At 33.0% G+C, this 27,658-nt stretch overlaps 4 protein-coding genes across 5 annotated transcripts; 3 read left to right on the top strand and 1 right to left on the bottom strand.

The window, feature by feature from the left end:
- Positions 1–628: 628 nt before the first annotated feature.
- LOC115889313 (origin recognition complex subunit 5-like) lies at positions 629–19,605 on the top strand. 2 transcript variants are annotated; one of them, XM_030909278.1, is made up of 2 exons: positions 629–882; positions 18,112–19,605. In XM_030909278.1, exon 2 carries the CDS (start codon positions 18,123–18,125, stop codon positions 19,455–19,457), a length of 1,335 nt encoding a protein of 444 aa, XP_030765138.1. In that variant the 5' UTR covers positions 629–882; positions 18,112–18,122; the 3' UTR covers positions 19,458–19,605. The 2 variants fall into 2 exon arrangements, with proteins under 2 accessions (XP_030765138.1, XP_030765137.1); XM_030909277.1 differs by lacking the exon at positions 629–882 and adding an exon at positions 16,377–16,522.
- Positions 19,606–19,859: 254 nt separating this feature from the next.
- LOC115889383 (origin recognition complex subunit 5-like) lies at positions 19,860–21,069 on the top strand. Its single transcript, XM_030909360.1, is given in 2 exon segments — positions 19,860–20,866; positions 20,868–21,069. Coding segments are annotated over 2 exon segments (999 nt in total). The 5' UTR covers positions 19,860–20,014; the 3' UTR covers positions 21,015–21,069.
- An 845-nt stretch (positions 21,070–21,914) lies between these two features.
- LOC115889264 (protein GVQW3-like) lies at positions 21,915–22,642 on the bottom strand. Its single transcript, XM_030909205.1, has one exon. The coding sequence runs from the start codon at positions 22,581–22,583 to the stop codon at positions 21,915–21,917; it is 669 nt and encodes a 222-aa protein (XP_030765065.1). The 5' UTR covers positions 22,584–22,642.
- Positions 22,643–22,646: 4 nt separating this feature from the next.
- Positions 22,647–27,382, top strand: LOC115889263 (origin recognition complex subunit 5-like). Its single transcript, XM_030909204.1, has 3 exons — positions 22,647–22,822; positions 23,450–24,198; positions 27,378–27,382. The coding sequence occupies exons 1-3, from the start codon at positions 22,647–22,649 to the stop codon at positions 27,380–27,382; spliced, it is 930 nt and encodes a 309-aa protein (XP_030765064.1).
- The last annotated feature ends 276 nt before the right edge of the window (positions 27,383–27,658 follow it).

Raw genomic sequence — 27,658 nt, 5'->3', positions numbered from 1 at the left:
AATTTGGCAAATTAATAAATACAAAGGTCGATCATGGATATGTTAAAATTAAATACCAATTTGGTACAATTTGAAAGAGTGATACACGAAATTTTGATACGTACTGTCAGTAGCGTGTCGTGGATAAAAGGGCGGAGGGGGCGAAGACCTTAAGGGGCGCAATGATCAATAAAGGATCAAATAAATTACAAACTTTTTTTAAATAATAAGACTACATGAAAACTTTTATTTTTTTTTAATTATAAATTTGTTTATTAAAAAAGTTAGTATACTAAACAGTTATTTCAGAGATGCAAGCGTCTTGTTTTAACCGATTTAAAAGAATCAATTATTTCGTCTATATTTAGATCCAGGGCTGTGTCTGCTTCAATACTGAGAAGTGATAAATAATCCTCTGGTAATTATTAATTCTTCCTAATCTACTGAAAGATCCTTCTGCACCAGCACTGTTGGTGGCTATTGTAATGAAGTTCATAAATTTTGGGGCTCATTTCTGGGACACCCCGTATACTGTACTTAAATAATAGGGACCTTTTCTGTAAACAAGGTTAGGCAATGGATTTTATTGTTAACTCATTATGGTAATGAACTTCATTAATGTTCTTACTGTTGACTTAAGTATGTTAGATATTTAATGACCATATTGTAATAGAGTTTTGATCGGCGTTACTCGCTATAGTTCGGTACGGCAGCCGAGAAGCTGGCCCTACCAGTACCGGTCGAGTGGAGGGGAGGGTCGTTTGAGTATACCCTGGCAGCGAGAGCGCCAGGTAGTGAGTTGTGTGGTCGCACGTGAACAGTGAAGTTCGAGTCCGGAGTGCCCTGCCAAGTGTCCTGCTGCCAGCTGCCAGCCGCCTGCCGCCTGCCGCCGTATTGTATAAGGTAAGCACCCACCGCCAAAGTGATCGAGAGTAGGTCGTATTCTTTTTATTGTTAATACCGTTTACTTTACTGCCTTGACGCGTTATAGGGATAAGGGGAGACAGAGATAGTTAGAACGCGCGATCGCATTAGCTAGCAAAAAGCTTGTATTCGTTCAGGGCCAACCGTCTTCTAGCAGGTAGGGGCTGAACGGATCCCGTGAACGCAGACCGATTTCTTTTATTAAAAAGGGAGACAGAGATAGTTAGAACGCGCGATCGCATTAGCTAGCAAAAACTTGTATTCGTTCAGGGCCAACCGTCTTCTAGCAGGTAGGGGAGCTGAACGGATCCCGTGGACGCGAAGACCGATTTCTTTTATTAAAAAGGGAGACAGATAGCGGTTAAGGTAGTACAGTAAATACCCGGGTCGCGAATGTTCTTGGAACTAAAGCAGGATCTCGTCTATCCCGCGACTGGTTCTGTAGTTCCCGTATTCTCATCAGGAGCGCCGTGGGATCTCGCCGACATCCCGAGGTGGTCCTGACCGGGCGGTGTGGACTGCGCTTATCCAGGCGACTAACCGAGACGCCGTTTCGTTCTACTGCGCACGATCCAGGGCTCGCGTGCGTACCTATCCCACAGGACTCCGTTTCGTCCTACTGCGAACGATTCAGGGCTCGCGTGCGTACCTATCCCACAGGACTCCGTTTCGTCCTACTGCGACCGATTCAGGGCTCGCGTGCGTATCTATCCCACAGGACGCCGTTTCGTTCTACTGCGCACGATTCAGGGCTCGGGTGCGTAATTATCCCACAGGACGCCGTTTCGTTCTGCTGCGAACGATCCAGGGCTCGCGTTTGTTTATCCCGGGACGTCTGTAACGACGCGCCGACGTTTAGAAAGTCGGGTTATAAAATAGTATATCGCTCCGGTACGTACATGTCTGTGTTTACTAGGACGCCGTTAAGTTAGACGCCGGTTAGAAACTCGCGTCGTTTTATTTACTAGGACGTCATGTCAAAACCGCGCTTTGAATTCGCGTGATAAAATCGGACAGTGAGTTGCATATCGAGATTATACGGTCAAAACTCTAGAGGTGCTCGATTGTTGTAAATTTTATTTTACGAGTCATTAATTATAAATTTTCTTTCACTTTCATTACAATGTAAAGTCGTGAAACTTCCTGGGGTATTTAGCATATAGTTAATTAATTAAATAAAGCCTTAATGTTATGTTATAGTTAACTGTGTGTTTTATTTCTTTTCATTTCATCACTCCCTGGTATCTCCACTGTATAAAAGCTACCCGTATTGGCGAAACGTGGACCTCTTCCACTATAAAGAACAGAGGTGGCGCCCGAGAGATTTAAATTTACTACTGTACGCCAGTAAGGCTATTTATTTTTCACTGACCCAAAGAAAAATAAACTGAGGCTCTTACACTATAGTGTAAAAAATCTTCAGTAATGCACATCTTTATGTAGAGAGGATATGACTCTAGGACATTGGAAATTAAAAATGATAAATATTCGTCAGGTGCAAATTTGTTGTCATTGCATTAATTTCTTCTAATAAACTGCAAAAATGTTTATATTCATCAACTAAAGAATAATCCATAACAATCCATAAGACATTTTAAATTGTCATCATTGGCGTACATATCCATCCATATTGGTCCATATCCAATAAACAATTAAATTTTTGGCACATATTAAGGAAGTCTTCAAAATGATTCTCTAGAGTACCAGTTGAAATGTCTAAAGTACCATAAAACACTGATATCTTCAAATTATCTTCAGAATTTTGATGTAGGTAATCATTCTGGATTTCATCATGAATTTTTTTTATTCTTTGTCTTTTTTTGGAAAATGATGTTGACGTATTGCATTTATTTGCCAAAATAGTAGCCTGTTTTTAAAAATTTTCACAATATTTTTCACTTCTTAATGATTTGAGATCTATAGTTACTGCAGTACTCATATGAGCAGCTGTACATAAGTTGATACTAACCTTTTGCAAGTGCGATTTGACAATATATTAATTTTATTCAGCACTTCATTATAATCGATTATATTTTGGTCGGTGATTCCCCGAATTTATTTCTATCGCGACTGCTTTCCTCTTCTTCTTTGGCGGCGCCGCGCCGGTGCAACGTTATGTCTAGCCATTGTTTTTTATTTATAGACAATGGTCTAGCGGTAGCGTAGTTTCAAGTTTCAAACCCATATGGAAACTTTCGTACGTAGTATAAACGCCTACTTCATTAGAGATTTAAATTATTAAATATAAGAATGTTTGCTTATATTTAAGTTAAGTTAAAAAACAAAAATAAAATGTGAGAAATATATACGTCATTTTTTTATCTTGAAGAACTCAGGGCACGGAAGGGCGCCGTTTGTTTTAGCGTTAAATTTAGTTTTTCTATTTTTTTCAAAGGGTGCCAGGGGCGCCAAACGCATAGGGGCGGAGGGGGCGTTCGCCCCCCCTGGCCCCTGTTCGCCCACCTGTTATATTTTAGAATATTATTAGAACATTATTATAAAATATATCTATTAAAAAAAAATATGCAATTTTATAAATTTGGGACAGAAAATATGGTCTAAAATGATCATATTGCGAAAATTAGTCAATAAAAATTCTGGCGTTTTTTTTAATTTTGGTATTTTTAGAACTTTATGGTAAACCACTAGGTGAAAAATGGGCGTCTGGGTGTTTTTTACATAAGAAAATTGATTTCGATAACTTCTACTTTGATGTAAATATGACTCCTACCGGTCCTACTTGTATTTTGATGAGACAGTTTCTGATGAACTTTTGTTACAAAAACATTTCAAATTTATGATTTCCGTCTAATAACTATCTAATTCAAGATCAACATTTTTTGTTAATAATGACATGTATTGATTAATTCGATTCCAAATTTTTCGAGAACCATTAGTCCATTTTTACTACCTACCTTGACCTTTTTTATGTAAAAAACGACAACAGATAGTAAAAATAACAGATAGTAAACGATACCAGTAGAAACCAGCGGAAATGTATATTTTTTTTTCACTCAGTAGTTTTATTCAGGCAGGGACGAAAAGTTATAACTCTTCAAACCACTTAAAAATATGTAGATGGCGCAACCAACACCAATCAAGCAGCATTTGGACGTCGGGACAACGTTGTGTCACGCGACCAAACGTCGGGGCGCAACGTCGGCACAACCTCATGCCAGCCCTAGTCTGCACTAGTTTGGAAAATAATTTTTGGGTCGAAACGACGTTGGATACCGACGTTGGCTAGAAGCCTAATTTAGTACAAACTGCAACGTTGTTTAAAATCCTAATTCACAGAAATACAAAACTAATATGGCGTCTAAGTCGCGTTTTATCCTAAATTGGAATAATTCTAGTAAAAATATTATTTTTATGATTTAGTTAGAGACATATGTCAGATGCCAGTGAAGGAAAACAAAACAAAAGTATTTAAGTGTGGAGGATGTTTAATAATTTAATATAATTATGATCTTCATAATTATTGAAACACTTTTAACCGACTCTGTAACTCGTTACCCAAGGCAAAAAAGTTAAACGTAAACAACTTTATTGATAAATGTATTGTTTCTACTTTGAAAAATACTAATGGGCCTTAAAATTAAAGAAATTTTAAATATTTTCTTGAATTTTTTTTTTAGTAAAATGAGAATAATTTATTCGCAGTCGGAAAAATTGTTTCCGCGTGTTTTTTAGGGTCAAATATTTCAAGTTATTGTATTCAAAAAGCAGGAATTGCTATTTTAGGAACGAAACATTTTCGTATTTAACAACATGGCGGCTTTCACTTTGTTGTTTTGGAGATTAAGATGGAGTAGTTCGAGTAGTCGCATACTGGACTAATAAAGTCGCAGTTTGGCCTTAACAGGTAGTATACTAGTCGCAAGATTGCCTAATTCAGTCATCCTAGAGTCTAGCTTGTGCCGCCCTGTATAATTTAAATAAACGAGGGAGTGGATAAACTATCGATAATATATGTCGATGTATATATAAATTTAGTTTTATATGTACCTTTCTTATGTCCCATTTTAATTAAGTTTTTTTTATAAAAACAAACAGCACTGAACTGTCTGACTGAACAGAACAATGAAGTCAAAATTTAAGATTTAAGGTTATGGTTCAATACATTTGCAAAAAGGTAGTGACTCGACGTTCTACCAACGTAAGAATAAGAAAATCTAAACAACGTTGGAGTTAGTAAAACAGACGACGTTTGCATAACGTTGGAATAGGTCCTGAAACTGACGTCGGAAAACTCTATATTGTCCAACGTTGTAACTACGTTGTCCGAATCACCTAAAGATCACTTAAGCAAAAAAGGTTACAAGACAACGTTTATTCGACGTCGCAGAAGCTTCTACTTTGCTGTAGTACTAGTCCAACGTCGGCACAACGTTATAAAAACGTTTAAATTTATTTTAATACCCAAGGTAGGGAGCTAACTATTTTTTGTAACTAATCCAACGTTGTGTTTAGTAAACATATGGTCGCAAGTCGTGAAAATGCTACTTGGGGTCTCCTACAAGTAAGTGTCGTATTGATATAGAAATCAAATATATCATATCAAAAAACTCCCAGACACCAATTTTCATCCAAATATCGACGTTGGTTCAAAAATTATTTGGAAAAAATCGAAATAAAAATGAAATGCCTACACCCTGTATCTCCGAAACGAAGCATTTTAGGACATATATTTATACGAGCTTTTGACTTACTTTTATGCCGAATGTTGCCGAAGATTCCCGAATAACAATTCGCACCGCCCTGTATATTAAATTTTAAAACAAGGTAATGCATCATTTAGATAATGTGGCCTTACAACTTCTAATTATTAGATTTACTTACAAAACACGGATATTTTAAGGTCTCTGTAACCTTTTTCCATTTTACGGTTGACAACACTAGTTTCTTCGTTTGTTAATGTAATGTAATCGGGAGATTAATATATTTAACAGAAATTGATATTTAAAATGTAATTCTAACTAGCTTGACAAACAATGTCTTCTCTCGGCCGAAATCAACAAACTCTGACATTCAACTGTTTCCAAAGCCTACTACTCCGCTACTCGCAAACATCAGCGGACACGGGGTGCAGGCACGGCGTGAAAATGACTGCCTATCATAAGTATCATAGGCGTCGATAACATTCGGCCATTCCTGACTTATGAGTGTCCTCACTCCTCTGAATCACACTAAAAGGACATAAATAATGAGAACCTTTTAAAATGGCATTTTTAAATGCTGAAATAAAAATATTTATTAGTTTTTTTGCTGCTGAGCCATCTCTTTATCAGCTAATTGCTACCATTGTTACATCACACTAAAAGGACAAAAATAATCAGAATCGTTTAAAGTACATTTTTAAATACTGAAATAAAAATATATTATGTTAGATTGTTTGCTGCTGATACTAGACAATTGATACAAAACCAATTGACAAAACCTTATCAGCTAATTGTTACCATTATTACAACACATTAAAAGGAGAAACATAATCAGAGTCGTTTAAAGGACATTTTTAAAAGCTGAAATAAAATATATGTTAGATTGTTTGCTGCTGATACTAGACAATTGATACAAAACCAATTGACAAAACTTTATCAGCTAATTGTTACCATTATTACAACACACTAAAAAGAGAAACATAATCAGAATCATTTAAAGGACATTTTTAAAAGCTGAAATAAAAATATAGTTAGATTGTTCACTGCTCATACTGGAGCTACGTCTTATTTGCTACTTAAATAAGTAAAAAGAAAATATCGCAACTCACTCAGAAACAATACTCAAAAACTCATGATGGACAAATAAATTATTCAGGGACAAAATTTCATAAGGTAAAATAAACAAATTACTTATTATATATTGGTGTTACACGCAATCTGCAGCTTGCGTGCAACAAAATAAAGTCAAATATCAACTCTAAAATCTTAAACCTAAATTCTAAAATATAAATCTAAAATCTAAATCTAACTATGGGCCCACGCCTATTCCAGCCACTGGAAAAGAGAGCAATCCGGGTCGAACTAACCAGACCGAATACCGGGACTCATCCCTATTCGCAAGTCTTGTCCGCCCTACTCACAAAGCGCCCAGGTGGTAAACTCATACCTTAGCAACCACCACACGCCTTTTCCAGCTATCATACTAACGTATACCTTGAAAAAGAGAGTACCGGGTAGAACTAACCCTACTCCTTTTTCCAATCCTAATACACGTTTGAATCTACCATAACCAAATCCATAGCTTGCCAAACCTAGCTATTCCACAGTACTTGTTCTTTGACCGTGCATACCATCCTAGGCATTCTAACTTCATATCAACCAATCCTCAGCTGCTTAGAAATTCAAATGGACCTGTCTACCTTGGAGATTGATTGGATCCTATTAGCTGTGTCGAAGTGATCCTTAGTAGATCTAACGCTAAATATTGTTCGCTACGCATCCAATTTTTCTTTTATTCCGCTTGATATTTCGCATAATTCGCTACTCATTTACGCCGAAACTCGCTAACGTCGATCATTTACGCCCGGAGGGATAAACTCATCAACTTGTCCAGATACGCTCATTTTGCTCCTAGAATTTTACCCATCTGGACATTATTTCTAATTACAAGAAAAAACGCTTTTATTAAAAAGTAGCCCTGTGTACTTAATAAACGCTTCGTTCTCATCTTCTACAAAATTTTACACAACAACTTTTTTAACATTCACTATGTGTTAATATATTACAACACTACTCGAAGGGTTATTTGCTATTAAATATGGCGTATACGAAGAATAAAGTTCTTGAAATGTATTTATTCAACTACATAAATAGGTACAAAACAAAATAACTTTCATAAAGACTACGTTAAAAACAGCATCTTAAACTGAATTTTCAAATATTAGATCGAAAATGCGTGTACACTAGAAAGATTATGAGGTGTCTATAATAAATTAATATTATGCCTTAATAAACGTTTGATTTCATAAATGTTCAACTTTAAATTTTACATATCTATTATTTCTCCCTTGTATTCACCAAAGATAATTACCAAGTACATTCATGTCTCATGTTTCATGTAATACCTAGTATATTACTGATATAGCAATACTAGACTACCTAAAGTTGAAAGTTTCAGTAAAATGCAAGAAAAATTAAAAATATAGCTGAAATATTAATAACATCTATAACTAAACTTAAAGTAATAAAATGAGTAATAAGTAAAATGGGGTATAATAAAAAAAAATGTATATATGAAAAATATAAATTATATATTTATGAAACAATCGATAGTAGGTATCTTTCTACATAAAATGTCTTGAATATACCTGTATATACTTGATATATTTTTTTATTACATAATAAACAATGAAATTATTAAATTACTGTTCGACTTTTGTTTAATATTTTTAATTAAAAAGCTCAACAAAATATTTCAACGCACAAAAAATAAAAATCATGTTTGAAAACCACTGTTCCACGTTTCGACTTGATCAAGAAGTTTAATGAGAATAAAATAACACATACTCAATATAACTAATATACTAAATAACACATAACTCTAGAAATTTTATTCCTCAAGAGGACCATAGATAGATATTTATTTAACTTTTAATTTTAACAATAAAATTTTACTTTTTATGTGAAAATCTGTCTGTTTATGCTGAGGTTCGCAGCCATCTTCTTTCGCAAGCGAAATCGACCCTTATCAACCGACTACGGTAGCGCCCTCTCTTCGAGACCTCTTGATCCACGAGGCGATTCATATCACCGAAATCCGAACAATTACTTTAAACCAGCTTTAAACTCAAATCTGTCTCCATGACAACAATTTTTACTGTATAAAAATGCTATCTTAGAATTTATCTCGTAATTACCTTAGAATTTATCTCGATTTTTTTTTCTAGCCATTTTTAAAATACCTTTCAGAAGAGATTTGTTCGGATAATGTGTTGGCTCACTACCATTTCCTGTCATCTTCCGGAGTTTGTAACTTGTAGGGGTGATATGACGCTTCTTTCCAGCACTGCATTTTTTTCCGCTAATATTTTCGAGCACTAGAGCTAGCAGAATGATCCCTCCGGTTTTCTTTTCGCGCTTCGCCGATCCGACAACGCTATCCGAAATCCGACGCCGACGTGTACCCGTATCTGAGACGACCGATCACCGAATCGGTCCTCGAAACCGACGCATTTACGAAACGATACGGTCAAAGGTCAAAGTCAAGTCAATAGTCGTCAGTAAGTCAGAAATACGCCTTTACGGCCTAAGAACGCTGGATTAAACTCATCGCCACTTCTGATGTAATCGGGAGATTACATCAGAATATTTAACAGAAATTGATATTTAAAATGTAATTCTAACTAGCTTGACAAACAATGTATTCTCTCGGCCGAAATCAACAAACTCTGACATTCAACTGTTTCCAAAGTCTACTACTCCGCTACTCGCAAACATCAGCGGACACGGGGTGCAGGCACGGCGTGAAAATGACTGCCTATCATAAGGATCATAGGCGTCGATAACAGTAATGAAATTTAATCCACTATCACTAACCCAAAAGACACATAGGGAAAATATTGAATTTTCAAATTATTTTAAATATTGGTTTTACGTGCCTCGTCTGATTTACGAAAAAAAAGCCGGAGATTCATTAGACACCGCCAAAAATAAAACTTTTCCGTTTAAAACTTTTACGGTGGATCGCGTGATGAAAACTTTTATCGTTTGTAATTGGCGTTTGCAGCGTTTCCCTCGATCTCGGCTGATTTCCCAGATGGAAAACCCGCAGCCCGTCGTATGGATACCCCGCAGTCTCATCATTTCCCCTGTTTCCGTCTTGCACCTGACTTGATTGCTATTGGCGCAGTTCTAAGAAATATGATAGACGGATATTCGGACCTTTTTGGGAAGTTACTTCATTTTATCACTGATAAAATTATAAGTTAATTTATCAATACAGGTTTTCCGATTTTGCATTTAATATTTAGTTGTAAGTAAACTGTTTAAGTTTTAACTGGAATTATACAAGTTAGACCTTCTGCAGATGTCAAAACATTTACTTTTTTATTTTTATTTTTAGAATTTTTACAAATTATATTTCCTAACACTTTTAGACTAATTAAATAATAAATTCTTCGTAAACTCGCTATTTAAACCTGTGTATTTGTTTATATCGATTGTTTACGATATTCTCCGATGGTGGCTGCACCAAGCCTATAAGGTCTGTCAATACCTTGTTTCGCTAGGGCTTCTGTTATTGTCTTATCGAGTGGAAAGCCTTCTCAAAGTCTATAAAGGCTATGGCTAGTTATTCTCGTGGTTGTGCAGCGTCTAGCGTGTTTTCTATTCTGTTGTTTACTATTTTTGTAAATATCTTGTATGTTACTGGTTTGGTTTTGCCTTTCTTATGAATTAGAATTATGTTGACGCTATTCCAGTCTTGTGGTAGGTACATGTTTTCTCCTTAAACAGCTGAGTATACAGGGTTGTTCACCACATACGACACGGAATATTATAACTAAACGATTAGATTTTTGCAAATTGTTTGGGTTGCAAAAAAGTTTTGGGTTCGTTGGAGGACTATTAGAGGTACCATTTAAAAATATGTTTTCAAGATATAGAGTGTCCCAAATAAATAAAAAATATCAAAGTTGATTTTTTTTTAAATGGAACACCTTGTATATTATTACATTTTTAGTTTCTACGATTAAAATAAAGGTGGATTTGATTAAGATTTATCACACTCGAACGTTACCGTTTTTGAAATATTTGGGTATTTGTCAAAATACAGTAATAATTAATTTAATGCTTCATTTCTCTAGGCGTATTGAAGTTTTTAAAAACAAATATTATTATAAACCATTTATTATTAACCATATATAAACCAAGTATTTCTATTTACCATATTTTGTGTTTCAATAATAAAAAATTATACTACCTTATACAGAGTGTCTAAAAATTTATTTTAAGTAATTACTTGCTATAAACGGCAATAACTTGTTTAATTTAAATGGAACACCTAATATATTTTATGAGAATCAGATGCACAATTTAATTGTCTATCAAATTGTATTATACCATTTTTTACCTATCTCTTCAAGTTTTCGTAGAAAATACATTTTCTTATAATTTAGACCTCATTTATCAATATACCTATGGAATATTGACATTTTAAATTATTTTTAAAGACGTGACAAATTTTTAAAGAGTACAGATATTAATATTGTCGATATATTTGTCGACTGTTGAAATATTTGTTAAAGAGGACCAATTAATATGTTTTCAGTATTCAAACTACATTAATTGACTGTTTGCGTTGATTAATAATTGCTCCAAAACTAAAAAAACTGAATTTTGTATGTGTATTAGGCAGTGTGGTAAAAAGTAATACCTTAAAAATTTTATTTAATTTTTTGAAGAATGCTTATTTATAACAAAAGAGACGTTCATTTTCATAACTTATTATTATATTGATTTCTGATTCAAATCATGTATTTAGAATTAATTTATTAATTAACACAATTAAGTATGTAATTAATTAATATTTGGGCGGATAATGGCGGTATATTTAATTAATGATATACTCATTTATAAAGATTTAAATAGTTTTCTTTCTGTAAACAAATGGGCTAGTAATATTATTGTTTTTAGCACCTATACATTTTGTACATTTGTTGCCTTAAAAACAATCTGAAAAAATATCCATATTCCATGGGTATATATTGATAAATGGTGGTCTAAATTAAAAGAAAATGCATTTTCTACGAAAACTTGAAGGGATAGGTAAAAAATGGTACAATACAATTTAATACACAATTAAATTGTGCATCTGATTCTCCTAAAATATACAGGGTGTTCCATTTAAATTAAACAAGTTATTGCCGTTTAAATCTAGTAATTATTTAAAATAAATTTTTAGACACTCTGTATAAGGTAGTATAATTTTTATTATTGCAACACAAAATTTAGTAAGTATAAATACTTCAGTACAATATTTGGTTTAAAAACTTAAATATGCCTAGAGAAATGAAGCATTAAAATTAATGTATTTTGACAAAATCCCAAATATTTCAAAAATGGTTGAGTGTGATAAACCATGATCATATATTTACCTTGATTTTAGCTGTAGAAACTAAAAATGTAATAATATACGTAGGCGTTCGATTTAAAAAAATACAACTTTGATATTTTTTATTTATTTCGGACACTCTGTATACATACATCGGCCATATTTTTAAATTGTAGCTCTAATAGTTCTTCAACGAACCCAAAACTTACAATTTGAAAAAATCTAATCGTTTAGCTACAATACTCCGTGTCGTATGTGGTGAACAACCCTGTATATTTGCTAGGATTTTTCAAGTTCTCCTACTAGCGTACTTAAGTATTTCAGCTGTTATTACCCGGTACATAACTACCATTAATTATGTTAAAAAGATAGAAAATCAGCAAAACCACTACCCTCGTACATTCAAGTTTACGCACAGATATTCAAACCGGCCGGGGCGGCGCGACGTGGCGGCACTTTGAGGTTACTTTGATTTAATTACCGGCCTGCAGGGACGATCAAAGTGCCGGTTACAGGGCATAAGGGCGCCGCAGCCCTCTTTGAATTACTCGCCCTCGCGCTCTCTCACTCCGACACACTCTCTCAACCCCTTATGGCCATTAAGCTTTAATAGAAACAGTTTATTTTTGGAGCAAAATTGGATGGTTTTAGCATAATAGCTTCGGAGAAGATAATTGGCGGAATATCACGGCGGAATTTCGTTTAAAGTGGGCACGTATTATGCATACGTGTACGTGGTATTATTGAAAGCATTATGAAATGGTTTGTTTTGAATAACATTGTTTATTTAACACAGGACACAATGGAAATTTTAAAAACGTAAAAATTATGATGAAAGTATCGATAGCTCTTAAACGAAAAAGAGATTGTTTTACCTCAATACTCTAATATATTATACTAATATATAAAATCCTTAAGTGACTGACTCACTGATTAATCACGAAGGATCGTGATTAAGGAGCAGGAGCTCAAACCACTCAACGTAAGTAGCTTAATTTTGTCATACAGGTTGATTCTAGGGTGTAGAGGTTCGATAAGAAGGGATCTTTCGAAATTCCAGTTCCAAGGGGTGAAACCACCCCTCAAATATTACAATATTTTTTTATTTAAAAAACGGTCAAGTTTCCGAAAAAACGCTTAAACACGTATAATTTATTTTGTTTTTTTACATATTTTAAGATTTTTTAAAAATGTATACAGAGTGTTTCGAAAAATCTGGTCATTGATTAATCATGATCCTGCTTAAAGTGCTTGACATAAAAAGCTGATTTTTGGAAAACGGATTGACTTTTGGGGTGTAGAGGTTCGATAAGAAGGGATTTTTTGAAACTCGAATTCTAAGGGGGTGAAACCGCCCCTCACATATTAGAATATTTTTTATTTAAAAACCGGTGAGTTTTTCGGAAAAACTCTTAACCACGTATATTTTATTTCATTATTTTAAATATTTTAAGATTTTTAAAAAATTTATACAGGGTGTTTCATAAAATATGACCATTGAGTAATCACGATTCTGCTTAAACTGCTTGAAGTTTAAAGCTGATTTTTGGGAAACGGATTGACTGTGGGGTGTAGAGATTCGATAAGGAGGGGTTTCGAATCTCAAATTCCAAGAGGGTGAAAACGCCCCTCAAATATTACAATATTTGTTATTTAAAAAACGGTTAGTCTTTCGGGAAAACGCTGACAATCAACAAAGTTCAAGGGCAATCTTTAAGTAGAGCTGGAGCTTTTCCCATGGTCAACTCTGTGTCGCGTGCTCTAGACTAAGTTCGCGTAATAGCTTGGCTATTTTACAGCCAGAAAATGCAACAAAAAACGTGGTTTACGAAGAGGTACTTAAATAAGGCTCTTATATTTCTTTTGTTATCGCAGTACTTTTTTCAAACTACCCTTAAGGAGGTGAAATGAGGTGAAGATGATTTTTATCTTTCATATTTACCTACTAGTAACTGCCAAAATATAATAATATCGCCATATTTTTTTTTCTCATGCTCATAAATTTGAGAAAATTTTATCCAGTTTGTATGTTAATAAAATTCTTGCTTTGCTTTATCATCACCATTAGAAATGATTAATTCGACGCGACAGAAGTCGCGGGTACACGCTAGTCGTCCTATAAATAAATGTACCTATTGGTCAGGGATCTGTAGAGGTAGTTAATGTATGGCTATCGTTTCTTTAATTTTAGTAAACATAACATAAATAAAAATAACGTAGTAAGTAAAAATCAAAAACATAAAAAAATGATATACAGGAAGTTAAAAGACTTTTGGTTTTACCTAATTAAGTAATTGTTATCAGGTAGTTATTGTTAATTTCAATTGGTATATCCATAAGAGACAAGATACCTAATACAATAATGAAACAGCGCACATGAGTAACAGATGCTATACAGTGTGGTCCGAACTATATTCTGGAAACTTCGGCAACATATTCTGCACATAAAAATAAGTAAAAAAGTTCATATAAACTAGTGTCCTAAAATGGTTCCTTTCTGAGATACAGGGTGTAGAAGTTTCATTTTTATTTGGATTTTTTCGAAATAATTTTTGAACTGATGTCGAAATTTGAATAAAAATTAATATCTGGAAGTATTTCGATTACCCTGTGTTCTGTTTTTGATACTAATCGAAAAATTTTTATTAGAATTCTCATACACTTCCTTTATCTAACAAGCGATAATTTATAAGCTGCATTATGCTTATTTCAAATTATATTCTTAATGCCTTGTTTATTAATTTTTTAATAGTTTCTGACTATTTCTATGCTTTTCTAGAACATACTTTTCCATTATTATTATGTTCCACTTTAAGAAATTAAATTTGTAGACGAACTCGACGTTTAATTTAAAATCGCTTATTTTTGCTTGAACTTCTTTACTGCTCTCAATTTTTAAGTTTTTACATTTAAGTGAGATCATAAAACAGAAAATATAGTTTAAAGATATTTAAGTAAATCTCCACCAAGGGAGGCAAAAAGTCGTAAAAATATATATGACGTAAATCAGAATTTTTACGGCGGAAATTCCAATAAAAGAATTGCTTTAAAAATAGAACGCTGGAGCATCTGCACCAATCTTAACTTTCCGAACAAGCTTATTAATAATAGTAAGTCATAATAACAAAGTTATGTATGTGTGTATTTATTCATTGCTCATTAGATACAACAAATTTTAAACATAACTTATTGAAAAAAAGGCATCTGAATTGGCTAGGAACAAAGATTGTTGTCATTTATAATATGTTAAATAATATGAGATCTCAGAGATCCCCTAGACTGTAATTCCAAAGTCAACTTGACGCTGTTTTTTACATCATGTAAAGACTACAGGGTGAGTCTTAAAAAAGTGCAACTATTTTTATGGGTGGTATATTTCGAGTCCAAGAACACGCCAGTAAGTTTCGAACTGCCTGTTCACCGCAAATTTTTCCATATTATTATTTCTTAATCTCAGCTATTACCATTTACCACTAAAAAGAATGAAAATACAGAAAAAATCCTGTGACTCCTAAATTTCATTAAAATTAAATCTTTTTTAAGTCTTCAAACTTGAATAACTCGGTTATTTTGAACTTATTTTAAAAAAGGTAAAGATATAAATATGTTTCGTTTATCGAGATCTACCAGCCCTGAAAATATTTGCACTTATTTAAGACACATCCTGTATATAATAGATAAGCAGTTTTCATTGGCTTTAAACTAAAATTATCACAGTTGAGGGTTGGAACCTTTGGTGTTACACAGCAAAATCAAACACTAAATCACCACAATACACCAACACACTTTTACTTTTACACTGTATTTGTATTTATTGTATTTTTTTATTACTTTTACTTTTACACTGATTTAGTGTTTTATTTTGCTAAAATTATCATTTAGGTATTTTGTTTAATGCTTGTTTTAAAATTTGATACAAGAGAGTAAATTTTTGTATTATAAACCAGTATGTTTTTAATTATCTATAATAATTTTCTAAAAACGCTGGAATTTTTTGATAGTGAATCTAAATAATTCATAAACAATGTGCTAAATATTTTTGTATTATAAATATTATAAAATAATTAGAAATATATACAATATATTATTTTATTGTTGCTTTTATTGTTAAGTAAATTATATACATTTGTTTATTCCAACCATCAACATTTCATTAATTTATTTCCAAAAATATTAACTCGTTTATTCTTTAAACGAAATTATTTTTAATCTGTTATAAAACAAAAGGTTAGTGGTTATTTATTTCTCTATGTGATCTATTTATGACGCGCAGAGTCATCTTGTAACGAATAGTGAAATCAGTCGAACTAAACGGTGGAGCGACGTAGTACCCTACCTATTACAGTAGTCGGTACATTCACGCCTTTATATATGAGATAAAATAAGATGGGAATATTGAAATAGAGAAAGTAAATGAAACTCCCGCCAAAAGTATTTTCAGCTGTTTCATGCTGTATTATTATTGTTATTGTGTTTCTTACCTACGTGTTTACAAATTTTAACTTTATTTAGGTTACATTAAGTCTTTGGTGTATAAAATTAGAAGTACTGATACATAGGAAGAAAGGTAATTTTATTTTTATTTAATATTTAGTCCATTTTCTATTAAGATTTATCCATATAAACATAACCTTAACAATACAAGTACGAATGAAGGATTTAATTTCAATAAAATATATACCTAGTACTAAAGAGTAATAAAATCAGTCAATTATGTTGAATAACAATTTGGCACTTAATGTTGTCACAATATATTGGAATTACTTGAATATAGTAAAAGAACATCAAGTACAACAGATATGTTTGTCAAATTTGTAGACATTATGATGGATACGTTTTTTGTTAATATTTTGGTGAATGGACTTAATAAAAAAATATATAAAAAAGTTGTAAATACATTCATTTTTTTTATAAAACGCAAATAGTAAGTAAATATTTGGGTTTGTTTTGTGCGTTTCATATTTTTTTATATATATAACTTTAATTGCTAATTAACTCTTAGTTATTAGAACCTGTAGTTATAAAATGATTAACATCTTTGTTGACATTTATTGGTTTCAGTGTATTAACCACCTACACAATCACATTTTTTTATTGTTTTTAAAAAAATAATGGAAAATATATAATAATAAAAAATATATGCAGTACAATGACATATTATCCTTGTTTACAAGGATATTATCAAAATCATACATGTGACATCATAACTTGTATACTTTATATCCTCGCTTATATTAAAGATTATTGTTAATATTTTTTTCTTATATTTTAGTATAAACTCTTTGAAAGCAAAATAAAAACACTAAATCACCACAATACACCAAAACACTTTTACTTCGTTTCGCTAACCATGTTAGCATCATCAGCAGATGAATATAAACTAACTTTGAGTTTATAATCATCTGCTGATGATGCTAACATCGCGTCCAGTGTAAAAGTAAAAGTGTTTTTGTGTATTGTGATGATTTAGTGTTTTTTTTTATTTTGCTGTTAACACCAGAGGTTCCAACCCTCATCTGTAATAAACTCTTTGGTTATATTTAGCATTTATTATTAGGTATAATATATGAAACAATAACTGAAAAAATTGTTTTCTTGTTTTATTAAATCAATATTTTTTCTCCTATAATATTTTTATTTTCGTTACCTTAGGCTTTTTAAAAACTCTTTGGTTATATTTAGCATTTATTATTAGGTATAATATATGAAACAATAACTGAAAAAATTGTTTTCTTGTTTTATTAAATCAATATTTTTTCTCCTATAATATTTTTATTTTCGTTACCTTAGGCTTTTTAAAAAATGAAATTTTAAAACGATTAAAAAATTAATTTAAATATATTCGCCACAATGATTTAATTAGTATATACTTAATTTAAAATTTATCGATAAAAATTCTTGCCAAAAGAAAGTATTAAAATCCTCTCATTTTCTTTTTAATTTTATGAGCATTAATTACTCTTCGTAACAAAATCTTTTTTAGAAACTTTTTAACGCCTTTAAAAATCTGTTTTCAAACCCATTTTCAATTTTCTACTCTTCCCGATTAACGTCCATCTCTTCCATCCCACCTCATTATTCCTAATCCGAACTCTGTCTCAATCCTTAGAGGATAGACTGGCGAGAATCCCAATTAACGCCACTCCTTTGTTTTAGACTTCTTATCAATGGCGAGCAAGCAGTCGGCGCTGTGCCAAACCTTTCCATGCCGGGAAAATCAAATCCAGCAACTCTGGAACTTATTTGGACACGTCGACGAGGTTTTCCCACCTACAGTTTACATTTACGGCGGTCCCAGTACAGGAAAAACTGCTATAGTTACAAAGTTTTTGGAAATTCTGGATATCAAACACGCTAAAGTCAATTTGATCGAGTGTTACACAGCAAAGATTTTATTCGAGTCGATTTTGGATCAGCTTACCGGACATGAGTTGGATCTATCCACGGGAGCACCTTACGCCAAATGCGATAATTTTATGGATTTTATAGACCATTTACAGAAGGTTTCCGAAAAGTTTGGTCTAAGCCGATCTGTCATAATTATGGATAAAGCCGAAGAGCTCCGAAATATGGAGAGTAATTTATTGCCAGGCTTTTTAAGGCTACAAGAGTTAACAGGGGTTTCAGTTTCGGTAATTTTTCTCTCGGAGATCCTGTTCGAGAAATATTACTTTAGGTTAAACATCGTCGAACCTATTAAGATCCATTTTCCGCAGTATAACAAGGACGAGCTGCTGGAAATTATTTCGTTAGATTTCGATCTTGCTCGGGAATTAGTAGCTAATAACTTTAACCAACCGATCGAATTCGACAGAGACTTCTTCAGAAATTACTTGAACGTTTTTCTGTCGGTGTTCTATAGGGCGTGCAGGGATCTCAGTGAATTGAGACACACGAGCAGAAATAATTTTATTAAATACTGCGAACCGATTGCCCGCAATGAAATAAGTATGAAAAACTCTATGGCACTATGGAAAAATATCTCTCCCATTTTGAAAAGCTCTTTAGACGTATTATATTTGCGAGTGACAACAGATGACAGTAAAAGACCTTTAGAAAATTTAGCTGAAAATATTGAACTCCCATTTTACGCCAAATACTTGTTGATAGCCGCATATTTGGCCAGTTATAACTCGGTGAAAGATGATAAGAGACTTTTCATGAAATACCATGGAAAAAAGACAAAATCTCAGCACGATATCAAACGGAAAAGCAAAGTTTCCGAGAAACTGAACACTCAGATGGGACCGGGTATATTTACTTTGGATAGATTGTTGGCAATATTTTATTCCATTTTGCAGGATAAAGTTGGCTTTAATAATCATCTACTAGTGCAAGTGTCGAGTTTAGTTGAACTGCAGCTTTTATCGCTTGCATCTGACAACACCACGCTCGACGGGAGGAAATACAAGTGTAACGTTAACTTTTATTGCATTCAGAGTCTATCGAAAATGGTCGGTTTCAATATAAGAAAATATTTAAGTGACTTCAGTCACATGTAGTCTAATATTGTTACATATCGTAATTTAAACAGTATTACCGTCTATGATCGTTTAAAAAAATAGTCTGAGTTTGTTTAATTATTTTTGTCTACTGTACAATTTACCAAAAAATGTACCTATATTTGTAGAGAATAAACTTATTTGTTTTTAATAATGCTGTTTCATTATTCTACATAATCACAATTATGACCAATGTGTAAAAATACGTAGCTAAGATCCAGGTTTTGAACTCTTATAATTGTAATTGTTAAATAGAACTTTATTATTAAGCATTAACTTTGAATTTAATTGTTGTTCAGCATTTTAAGAACATAACTGATATATAACATAACTGAAGGTGACAATGTAGATAAATATCCTGATAGTAGTACTACCATTTTATAGTATAAAAAACATGATAATTTTGCATACAAATTAGCATTAATAAAATTCAGGTAATGTTATTAAGGGTTAAGGTTTAAGTAGGTAAACAAACTAAAAAATTATTATTAGATATGAGAGGGGTATAATTAACAGATAGAGTTCGTAGTTGCAATAAACAATAGACCATTTACAGAATGTATCCCAAGAGTCTAAGCCGATCCGTCATAATTATGGATAAAGCCGAGGAGCTCCGAAATATGGAGAGTAATTCATTGCCAGGCTTTTTAAGGTTACAAGAGTTAACGGGCGTTTCAGTTTCGGTAATTTTTCTCTCGGAGATCCTGTTCGAAAAATATTAATTTAGGTTAAACATCATCGAACCTATTAAGATCCATTTTCCGCAGTATAACAAGGACGAGCTGCTGGAAATTATTTCGTTAGATTTCAATCTTGTTCGGGAATTAGTATCTAATAACTTTAACCAACCGATCAAATTCGACAAAGACTTCTTCAGAAATTACTTGAACGTTTTTCTGTCGGTGTTCTATAGGGCGTGCAGGGATCTCAGTGAATTGAGACACACAGGCAGAAGTAATTTTATTAAATACTGCGAACCGATTGCCCGCAATGAAGTAAGTATGAAAAACTCTATGGCACTATGGAAAAATATCTCTCCCATTTTGAAAAGCTCTTTAGACGTACTTTATTTGCGAGTGTCAACAGATGACAGTAAAAGACCGTTAGAAAATTTAGCTGAAAATATGGAACTTCCATTTTACGCCAAATACTTGTTGATAGCGGCATATTTAGCAAGCTATAGCTCGGTGAAAGATGATAAGAGACTTTTCATGAAATACCATGAAGAAAAGACAAAATCTCAGCACGATATCAAACGCAAAAGCAAGGTTTCCGAGAAACTGAACACTCAGATGGGACCGGGTGTATTTACTTTGGATAGATTGTTGGCAATATATTATTCCATTTTGCAGGATAAAGTTGGTTTTAATAATCATCTACTAGTGCAAGTGTCGAGTTTAGCTGCAGTAACTGCAGCTTTTATCGCTTGCATCTGACAATACCACGCTCGATGGGAGGAAATACAAGTGTAACGTTAACTTTTATTGCATTCATAGTCTATCGAAAATGGTCGGTTTCAATATAAGAAAATATTTAAATGACTTCAGTCACATGTAGTCTAATATTGTTACATATCGTAATTTAAACAGTATTACCGTCTATGATCGTTTAAAAAAATAGTCTAAGGGTTTGTTTAATTATTTTTGTAAACTGTACAATTTACCAAAAAAAATGTACCAATATTTGTAGAGAATAAACTTATTTATTTATAATAATGCTGTTTCAATGTTCTACATAACCACAAGTATGTCCAATGGGTAAAAATACATAGCTACGCTCCAGGTTTTAAACTTTTAATCTTAATTGTTTAGTACATTATTATTGGGCATAACTTTTTTGTACCTCTAACTCGCGTCGCGCTAGGTCATGTCACACGCTATACACGCGACTCTATTTGCGCCTAACCTTAAGGTTAAAGTAAGCACAGAATTAAAAATTTATGATTAGATGAAGAGCTCCGATTAACAGTTAGAGAGTCGTAGTTGCAGAAAACAATTTAAATTACCTAGTTACGAGGGAGGTCTGAAAAGTTTCCGACCTAACAAAGATACAAGACATTTTTTCTGAATATTTTATTTTATTTTTCAACATAGTCCCCTTGTAACTCTACACACTTTTCCCAGCGATGCTCCCATCTCTGTAACCTGTCCAAGTAGTACTCGGCGTTTTTCTCTGCAAAATAGTGGTTCACAAAGGTGATTGCCTCTTCATTTGACGAAAATCTCTGTCCTCCGAGCGCAATTTTTAAATGAGGGAACAAAAAGAAGTCGCTAGGGGCTAGATCTGGTGAGTAAGGCGGATGGTCAAGCAGTTCAAACCGTAATTCGTGGATTTTCGCCATGGCAACCGCTGAGGTGTGAGACGGTGCGTTATCTTGGTGAAACAGGATTTTCTTTTTCTGTAAATGTGGCCGTTTTTCCGTAAGTTCTGCTTTTAGCTTGTCAAGTACTATGCGTACTATGCCCCTGTGATGGTTTTTCCTTTTTGAAGATAATCAATTAAAATAACTTTATGACTATCCCAAAAAACAGTCGCCATCATTTTTCCAGTCGAAATAACAGTTTTTGCTTTTTTTGGGGCCTGTTCTCCCTTTGCCGTCCACTGTTTGGACTGTATTTTTGTTTCTGCTGTATAGTGGTGTATCCAAGTTTTATCTACAGTAATTAATCGACGCCAAAACTCGGATTTATTGCGCCTAAACTGAGCTAACATAGCGTTGGAAATGTTCATACGAACACGCTTTTGGTCTAACGTGAGCAAACGCGGCACCCAACGCGCGGACATCTTTCTCATGCCTAAATCTTGATTTAATATGTGACAAACACGTTTTTTTGATATGTTCATAACCTCTGCTATCTCTCTCACTTTAATTTGGCGGTCGTCTAGCACCATTTGGTGAACTTTGGCGATGTTATCGTCGGTAGTTGCAGTTTTTGGACGTCCCGAACGTTCATCGTCTCCCAAGCTCTTACGGCCACGTTTAAATTCAGCTGCCCAACATTTCACTGTAGTAAATGATGGTGCATAGTCTCCATGCACAGAATCCGACTCATGCTTAATTTGTGTAGGCGTATTGCCTTTCAAAACCAAATATTTAATGACAGCTCGATACTCGATTTTGTCCATTTTCACAAAAACACTGACATCAACTCACTCAAACGACTGTTACATAACAACTGCGCATCCAAAATGGCTGAGACTTTGGTGAATAATTGTCAACAGATAAACAATGAAAATTCACTAGCTTTTATCTACGAGTGTTGCCATCTTCACGTTGAGGTCGGAAACTTTTCAGACCATTCTCGTACCTCAATCAGTCAGTTAAGTGTTCATTTTCAGATGGATTACCTTAGAGCTGCTACTAAGTAGATGTAAAACAGGTCATTAATCTTATCCAATCAAAATTTACAACGCTTAATACCTGCAAAATTGAATTCGAGCTTACTACTGAACTTGTAACCCATTTAACGTTTAAAGTATCATGGTATTGATGCCGTAATCTCTATCAATCTTTCATGGCGGCCCGGCGGCGGCGTCAAGTATAAGAACTAAAATGCATAGAGGGCTTGAATTTTTTAATAGCATATACTAAAATGATATAATGACTTATATTTTATATTTTTCAGGCTTTATTTTTTTTATAAAGTTTTTAAATATAAAATATATAAATATTATATTTAATAGTGAAAATGTATTTTCTCATAAGTTTAGTCTAATTGATGTCTATGATCTCTATACCGATTTGGTCATTTTAGAAGTGTGGTCTGGATTTTAACGTGTAAGACAGTAGGCAGCTTAATAGAAAATAAAATGTATTAAAAAGAGATAAAAGTTGGGTTGATACATTTCTTCTATGCGGTATTGCCGGATTTTGCATCAAAAGTTCAAACCGCACATGTAGGCATTTATGGAAAATGTTGCATTTAGGGTTGAACCCTTATTTTTCATAATTAGTTACTCATTTTACTACAGATGTAATAGATTATATTTAGCTTAGATATATTATTAAGCCGATCCGTCATAATTATGGATAAAGCCGAGGAGCTCCGAAATATGGAGAGTAATTCATTGCCAGGCTTTTTAAGGTTACAAGAGTTAACGGGCGTTTCAGTTTCGGTAATTTTTCTCTCGGAGATCCTGTTCGAGAAATATTACTTTAGGTTAAACATCGTCGAACCTATTAAGATCCATTTTCCGCAGTATAACAAGGACGAGCTGCTGGAAATTATTTCGTTAGATTTCAATCTTGTTCGGGAATTAGTATCTAATAACTTTAACCAACTGATCAAATTCGGCAAAGACTTCTTCAGAAATTACTTGAACGTTTTTCTGTCGGTGTTCTATAGGGCGTGCAGGGATCTCAGTGAATTGAGACACACGGGCAGAAGTAATTTTATTAAATACTGCGAACCGATTGCCCGCAATGAAATAAGTATGAAAAACTCTATGGCACTATGGAAAAATATCTCTCCCATTTTGAAAAGCTCTTTAGAAGTACTTTATTTGCGAGTATCAACAGATGACAGTAAAAGACCGTTAGAAAATTTAGCTGAAAATATTGAACTTCCATTTTACTCCAAATACTTGTTGATAGCGGCATATTTAGCAAGCTATAGCTCGGTGAAAGATGATAAGAGACTTTTCATGAAATACCATGGAAAAAAGACAAAATCTCAGCACGATATCAAACGGAAAAGCAAAGTTTCCGAGAACCGGATTTGCACCGTCTGGATTTTAACGTGTAAGACAGTAGGCAGCTTAATGGAAAATAAAATGTATTAAAAAGAGATAAAAGATTGATACATTTCTTCTATGCGGTATTGCCGGATTTTGCATCAAAAGTTCAAACCACACATGTAGGCATTTATGGAAAATGTTGCATTTAGGGTTGAACCCTTATTTTTCATAATTAGTTACTCATTTTACTACAGATGTAATAGATTATATTTAGCTTAGATATATTATCTTCGTATCAGTAGTATATATTATAAAAGTTTTTAAAAAGGTTATTTTTTTTCTACACAAAATTTCTTACAAACGTAAAAACCGGCACCACGGCATGCCGCTTTTGATTTTGTCTTTCTGTCTGTCAACCGGTCATTTATATTTTTCTCGGCCTTACGCGTTAAAATCCAGATCACACTTATAAAATGACCAAATCGGTATATGTCTTTAATATGACTTTAGTCACAAATTGATGTCGTATAACCATATACTTAAAATAAAAATTTGAAGTTGTATTCCCCTAGCATACGTTGGATATTTGTATAGCTAGCGTTTTACACTTTCCAGTTCTCTGAAGTTCAAAAATAACAGAAATAATCGGACGGGAATATGCGATCGCATAGGAACAATGGGTCATTAAAACTGGATCAGAAAATTCGGTGGTGAATATATTATCGCCGACGTGACAGGCCGATGATGGACGATGTGTAAAAACGGCGGATTTAGGACGCGCTCGCTTGCACAGTTTCTGCATTATTTTCCTCTCGTTCCTGTTTTAATTACAAGATGTTTCAGAAGGCAAAAAGTTTAATGAACGAAATAATCGCACTATGATTCTTTTTAAGTTTTTACGGAAATGTGTTTTTTCGAATTACTTGACGTAGAAAAAGAATAATTATCGTTTTTAAGCTTATTCGAAACAATGGTTGTGGCACCTGAAATTTATTTTTTTATGTTTATAGATATTTTAGAAACTTGACTTTTTCCTTTATTTGATTATAAAAAATGTATTTAAAATTTATTTTCTCTTGTAACTTGCAAATTTACATTTTGTTTCAAATTAACTCTAATTTAGTACAGGCATTCTTTAATAGTTTTTCATATATATCGCATCTAATTGTTCTCATTTAATGCCTATAAATAGTGAATACTTTATTAATTTTAGTCCCAAATTGATGTTGTATAACCTATACTGTTTTATATTTTATTGTTTTTTGTATTCCCCTAACATACGTTGAATATTTCTATAGCAATCGTTTTTCACTTTCCAACTCTCTGAACTTCAAAAATAACAGAAATAATCGGACGGGAATATGCGATCGCATAGGAACAATGGGTCATTAAAATTGGATCAGAAATTTCGGTGGTGAATACATTATCGCCTACGTGACAGGCCGATGATGGACGATGTGTAAAAACGGCGGATTTAGAACGCGCTCGCTGCCACAGTTTCTGCATTATTTTCCTCTCGTTCCTGTTTTAATTGCAAGATGTTTCAGAAGGCAAAAAGTTTAATGGACGAAATAATCGCACAATCATTCTTTCAAAGTTTTTACGGAAATGCGTTTTTTCGAATTACTTGACGTTGAAAATGAATAATTATCATTTTTAGCTTACTCGAAAATAATGGTTGTGTTACCTGAAATTTATTTTTCCATGTTTATCAATATTTTAGAAACTCGACTTTTTTCTTTCTTTTGGTTATAAAATGAATTTAAAATTTATTTTCCCTTGTGTAACTTGCAATATACATTTTGTTTCAGATTAACTCTAATTTAGTAAAGCCATTATTTAATAGTTTTTCATGTATATCGCATCTATGTGTACTCATTTCTTGCCCATGAATAGTGAATATTTTATTAATTTTAGTCCAAAATTGATGTTCTGTAATCTATATTCAATTGTATTGTTTTATATTTTATTGTTTTTTGTATTCCCCTACCATACATTGAATATTTCTATAGCTAGGGCTTTTCACTTTCCAGCTCTCTACTCTTCAAAAATAACAGTAATAATCGGACGGGAATATGCGATCGCATAGGAACAATGGGTCATTAAAATTAGATCAGAAATTTCGGTGGTGAATACATTATCGCCTACGTGACAGGCCGATGATGGACGATGTGTAAAAACGGCGGATTTAGGACGCGCTCGCTGCCACAGTTTCTGCATTATTTTCCTCTCGTTCCTGTTTTAATTGCAAGATGTTTCAGAAGGCAAAAAGTTTAATGGACGAAATAATCGCACAATCATTCTTTCAAAGTTTTTACGGAAATGCGTTTTTTCGAATTACTTGACGTTGAAAATGAATAATTATCATTTTTAAGCTTACTCGAAAATAATGGTTGTGTTACCTGAAATTTATTTTTCCATGTTTATCAATATTTTAGAAACTCGACTTTTTTCTTTCTTTTGGTTATAAAATGAATTTAAAATTTATTTTCCCTTGTGTAACTTGCAATATACATTTTGTTTCAGATTAACTCTAATTTAGTAAAGCCATTATTTAATAGTTTTTCATAAATAACCCATCTATTTCTAGTTATTTAATACCCATGAATAGTGAATATTTTATTAATTTTAGTCCCAAATTGATGTTGTATAATCTATATTTATTGTATTGTTATATATCTTATTGTTTTTTTGTATTCCCCTACCATACGTTGGCTATTTTTATAGCTAACGCTTTTCACTTTCCAGCTCTCTGCTCTTCAAAAGTAACAGAAATAATCGGACGGGAATATGCGATCGCATAGGAACAATGGGTCATTAAAACTGGATCAGAAATTTCGGTGGTGAATATATTATCGCCGACGTGACAGGCCGATAACGGACGATGTGTAAAAACGGCGGATTTAGGACGCGCTCGCTACTACAGTTTCTGTATTATTTTCCTCTCGTTCCTGTTTTAATTGCAAGATGTTTCAGAAGGCAAAAAGTTTAATGGATGAAATAGTGGCATAATCATTCTTTCAAAGTTTTTACGGAAATGCGTTTTTTCGAATTACTTGGCGTTGAAAAAGAATAATTATCATTTCTAAGCTTGCTCGAAAATAATGGTTAAGTCACCGGAAATTTATTTTTTCGTATTTATCAATATTTTAGAAACTTCACTTTTTCCTTTTTTTTGATTAGGTACAAAATGTATTTAAAATTTGTTTTCCCTTGATTCTTGTAATATATATTTTGTTTCAGTTTAACTTTAATTTAGTAAAGTCATTCTTAAATAGTTTTTCATGTATATCGCATCTATGTGTACTCATTTCATGCCCATGAATAGTAAATATTTTATTAATTTTAGTCCTAAATTGATGTTGTATAATCTAAATTTATTGTATTGTTATATATTTTATTGTTTTTTGTATTCCCCTACCATACGTTGGATATTTCTATAGCTACCGCTTTTCACTTTCCAGCTCTCTGAACTTCAAAAATAACAGAAATAATCGGACGGGAATATGCGATCGCATAGGAAC

This window comes from Sitophilus oryzae, unplaced genomic scaffold, assembly GCF_002938485.1.
Source record: "Sitophilus oryzae breed Bouriz unplaced genomic scaffold, Soryzae_2.0 scaffold_813_pilon_pilon, whole genome shotgun sequence".
NCBI lineage: Eukaryota > Metazoa > Arthropoda > Insecta > Coleoptera > Curculionidae > Sitophilus > Sitophilus oryzae.
This window is presented reverse-complemented; position numbering and strand designations above follow the sequence as displayed.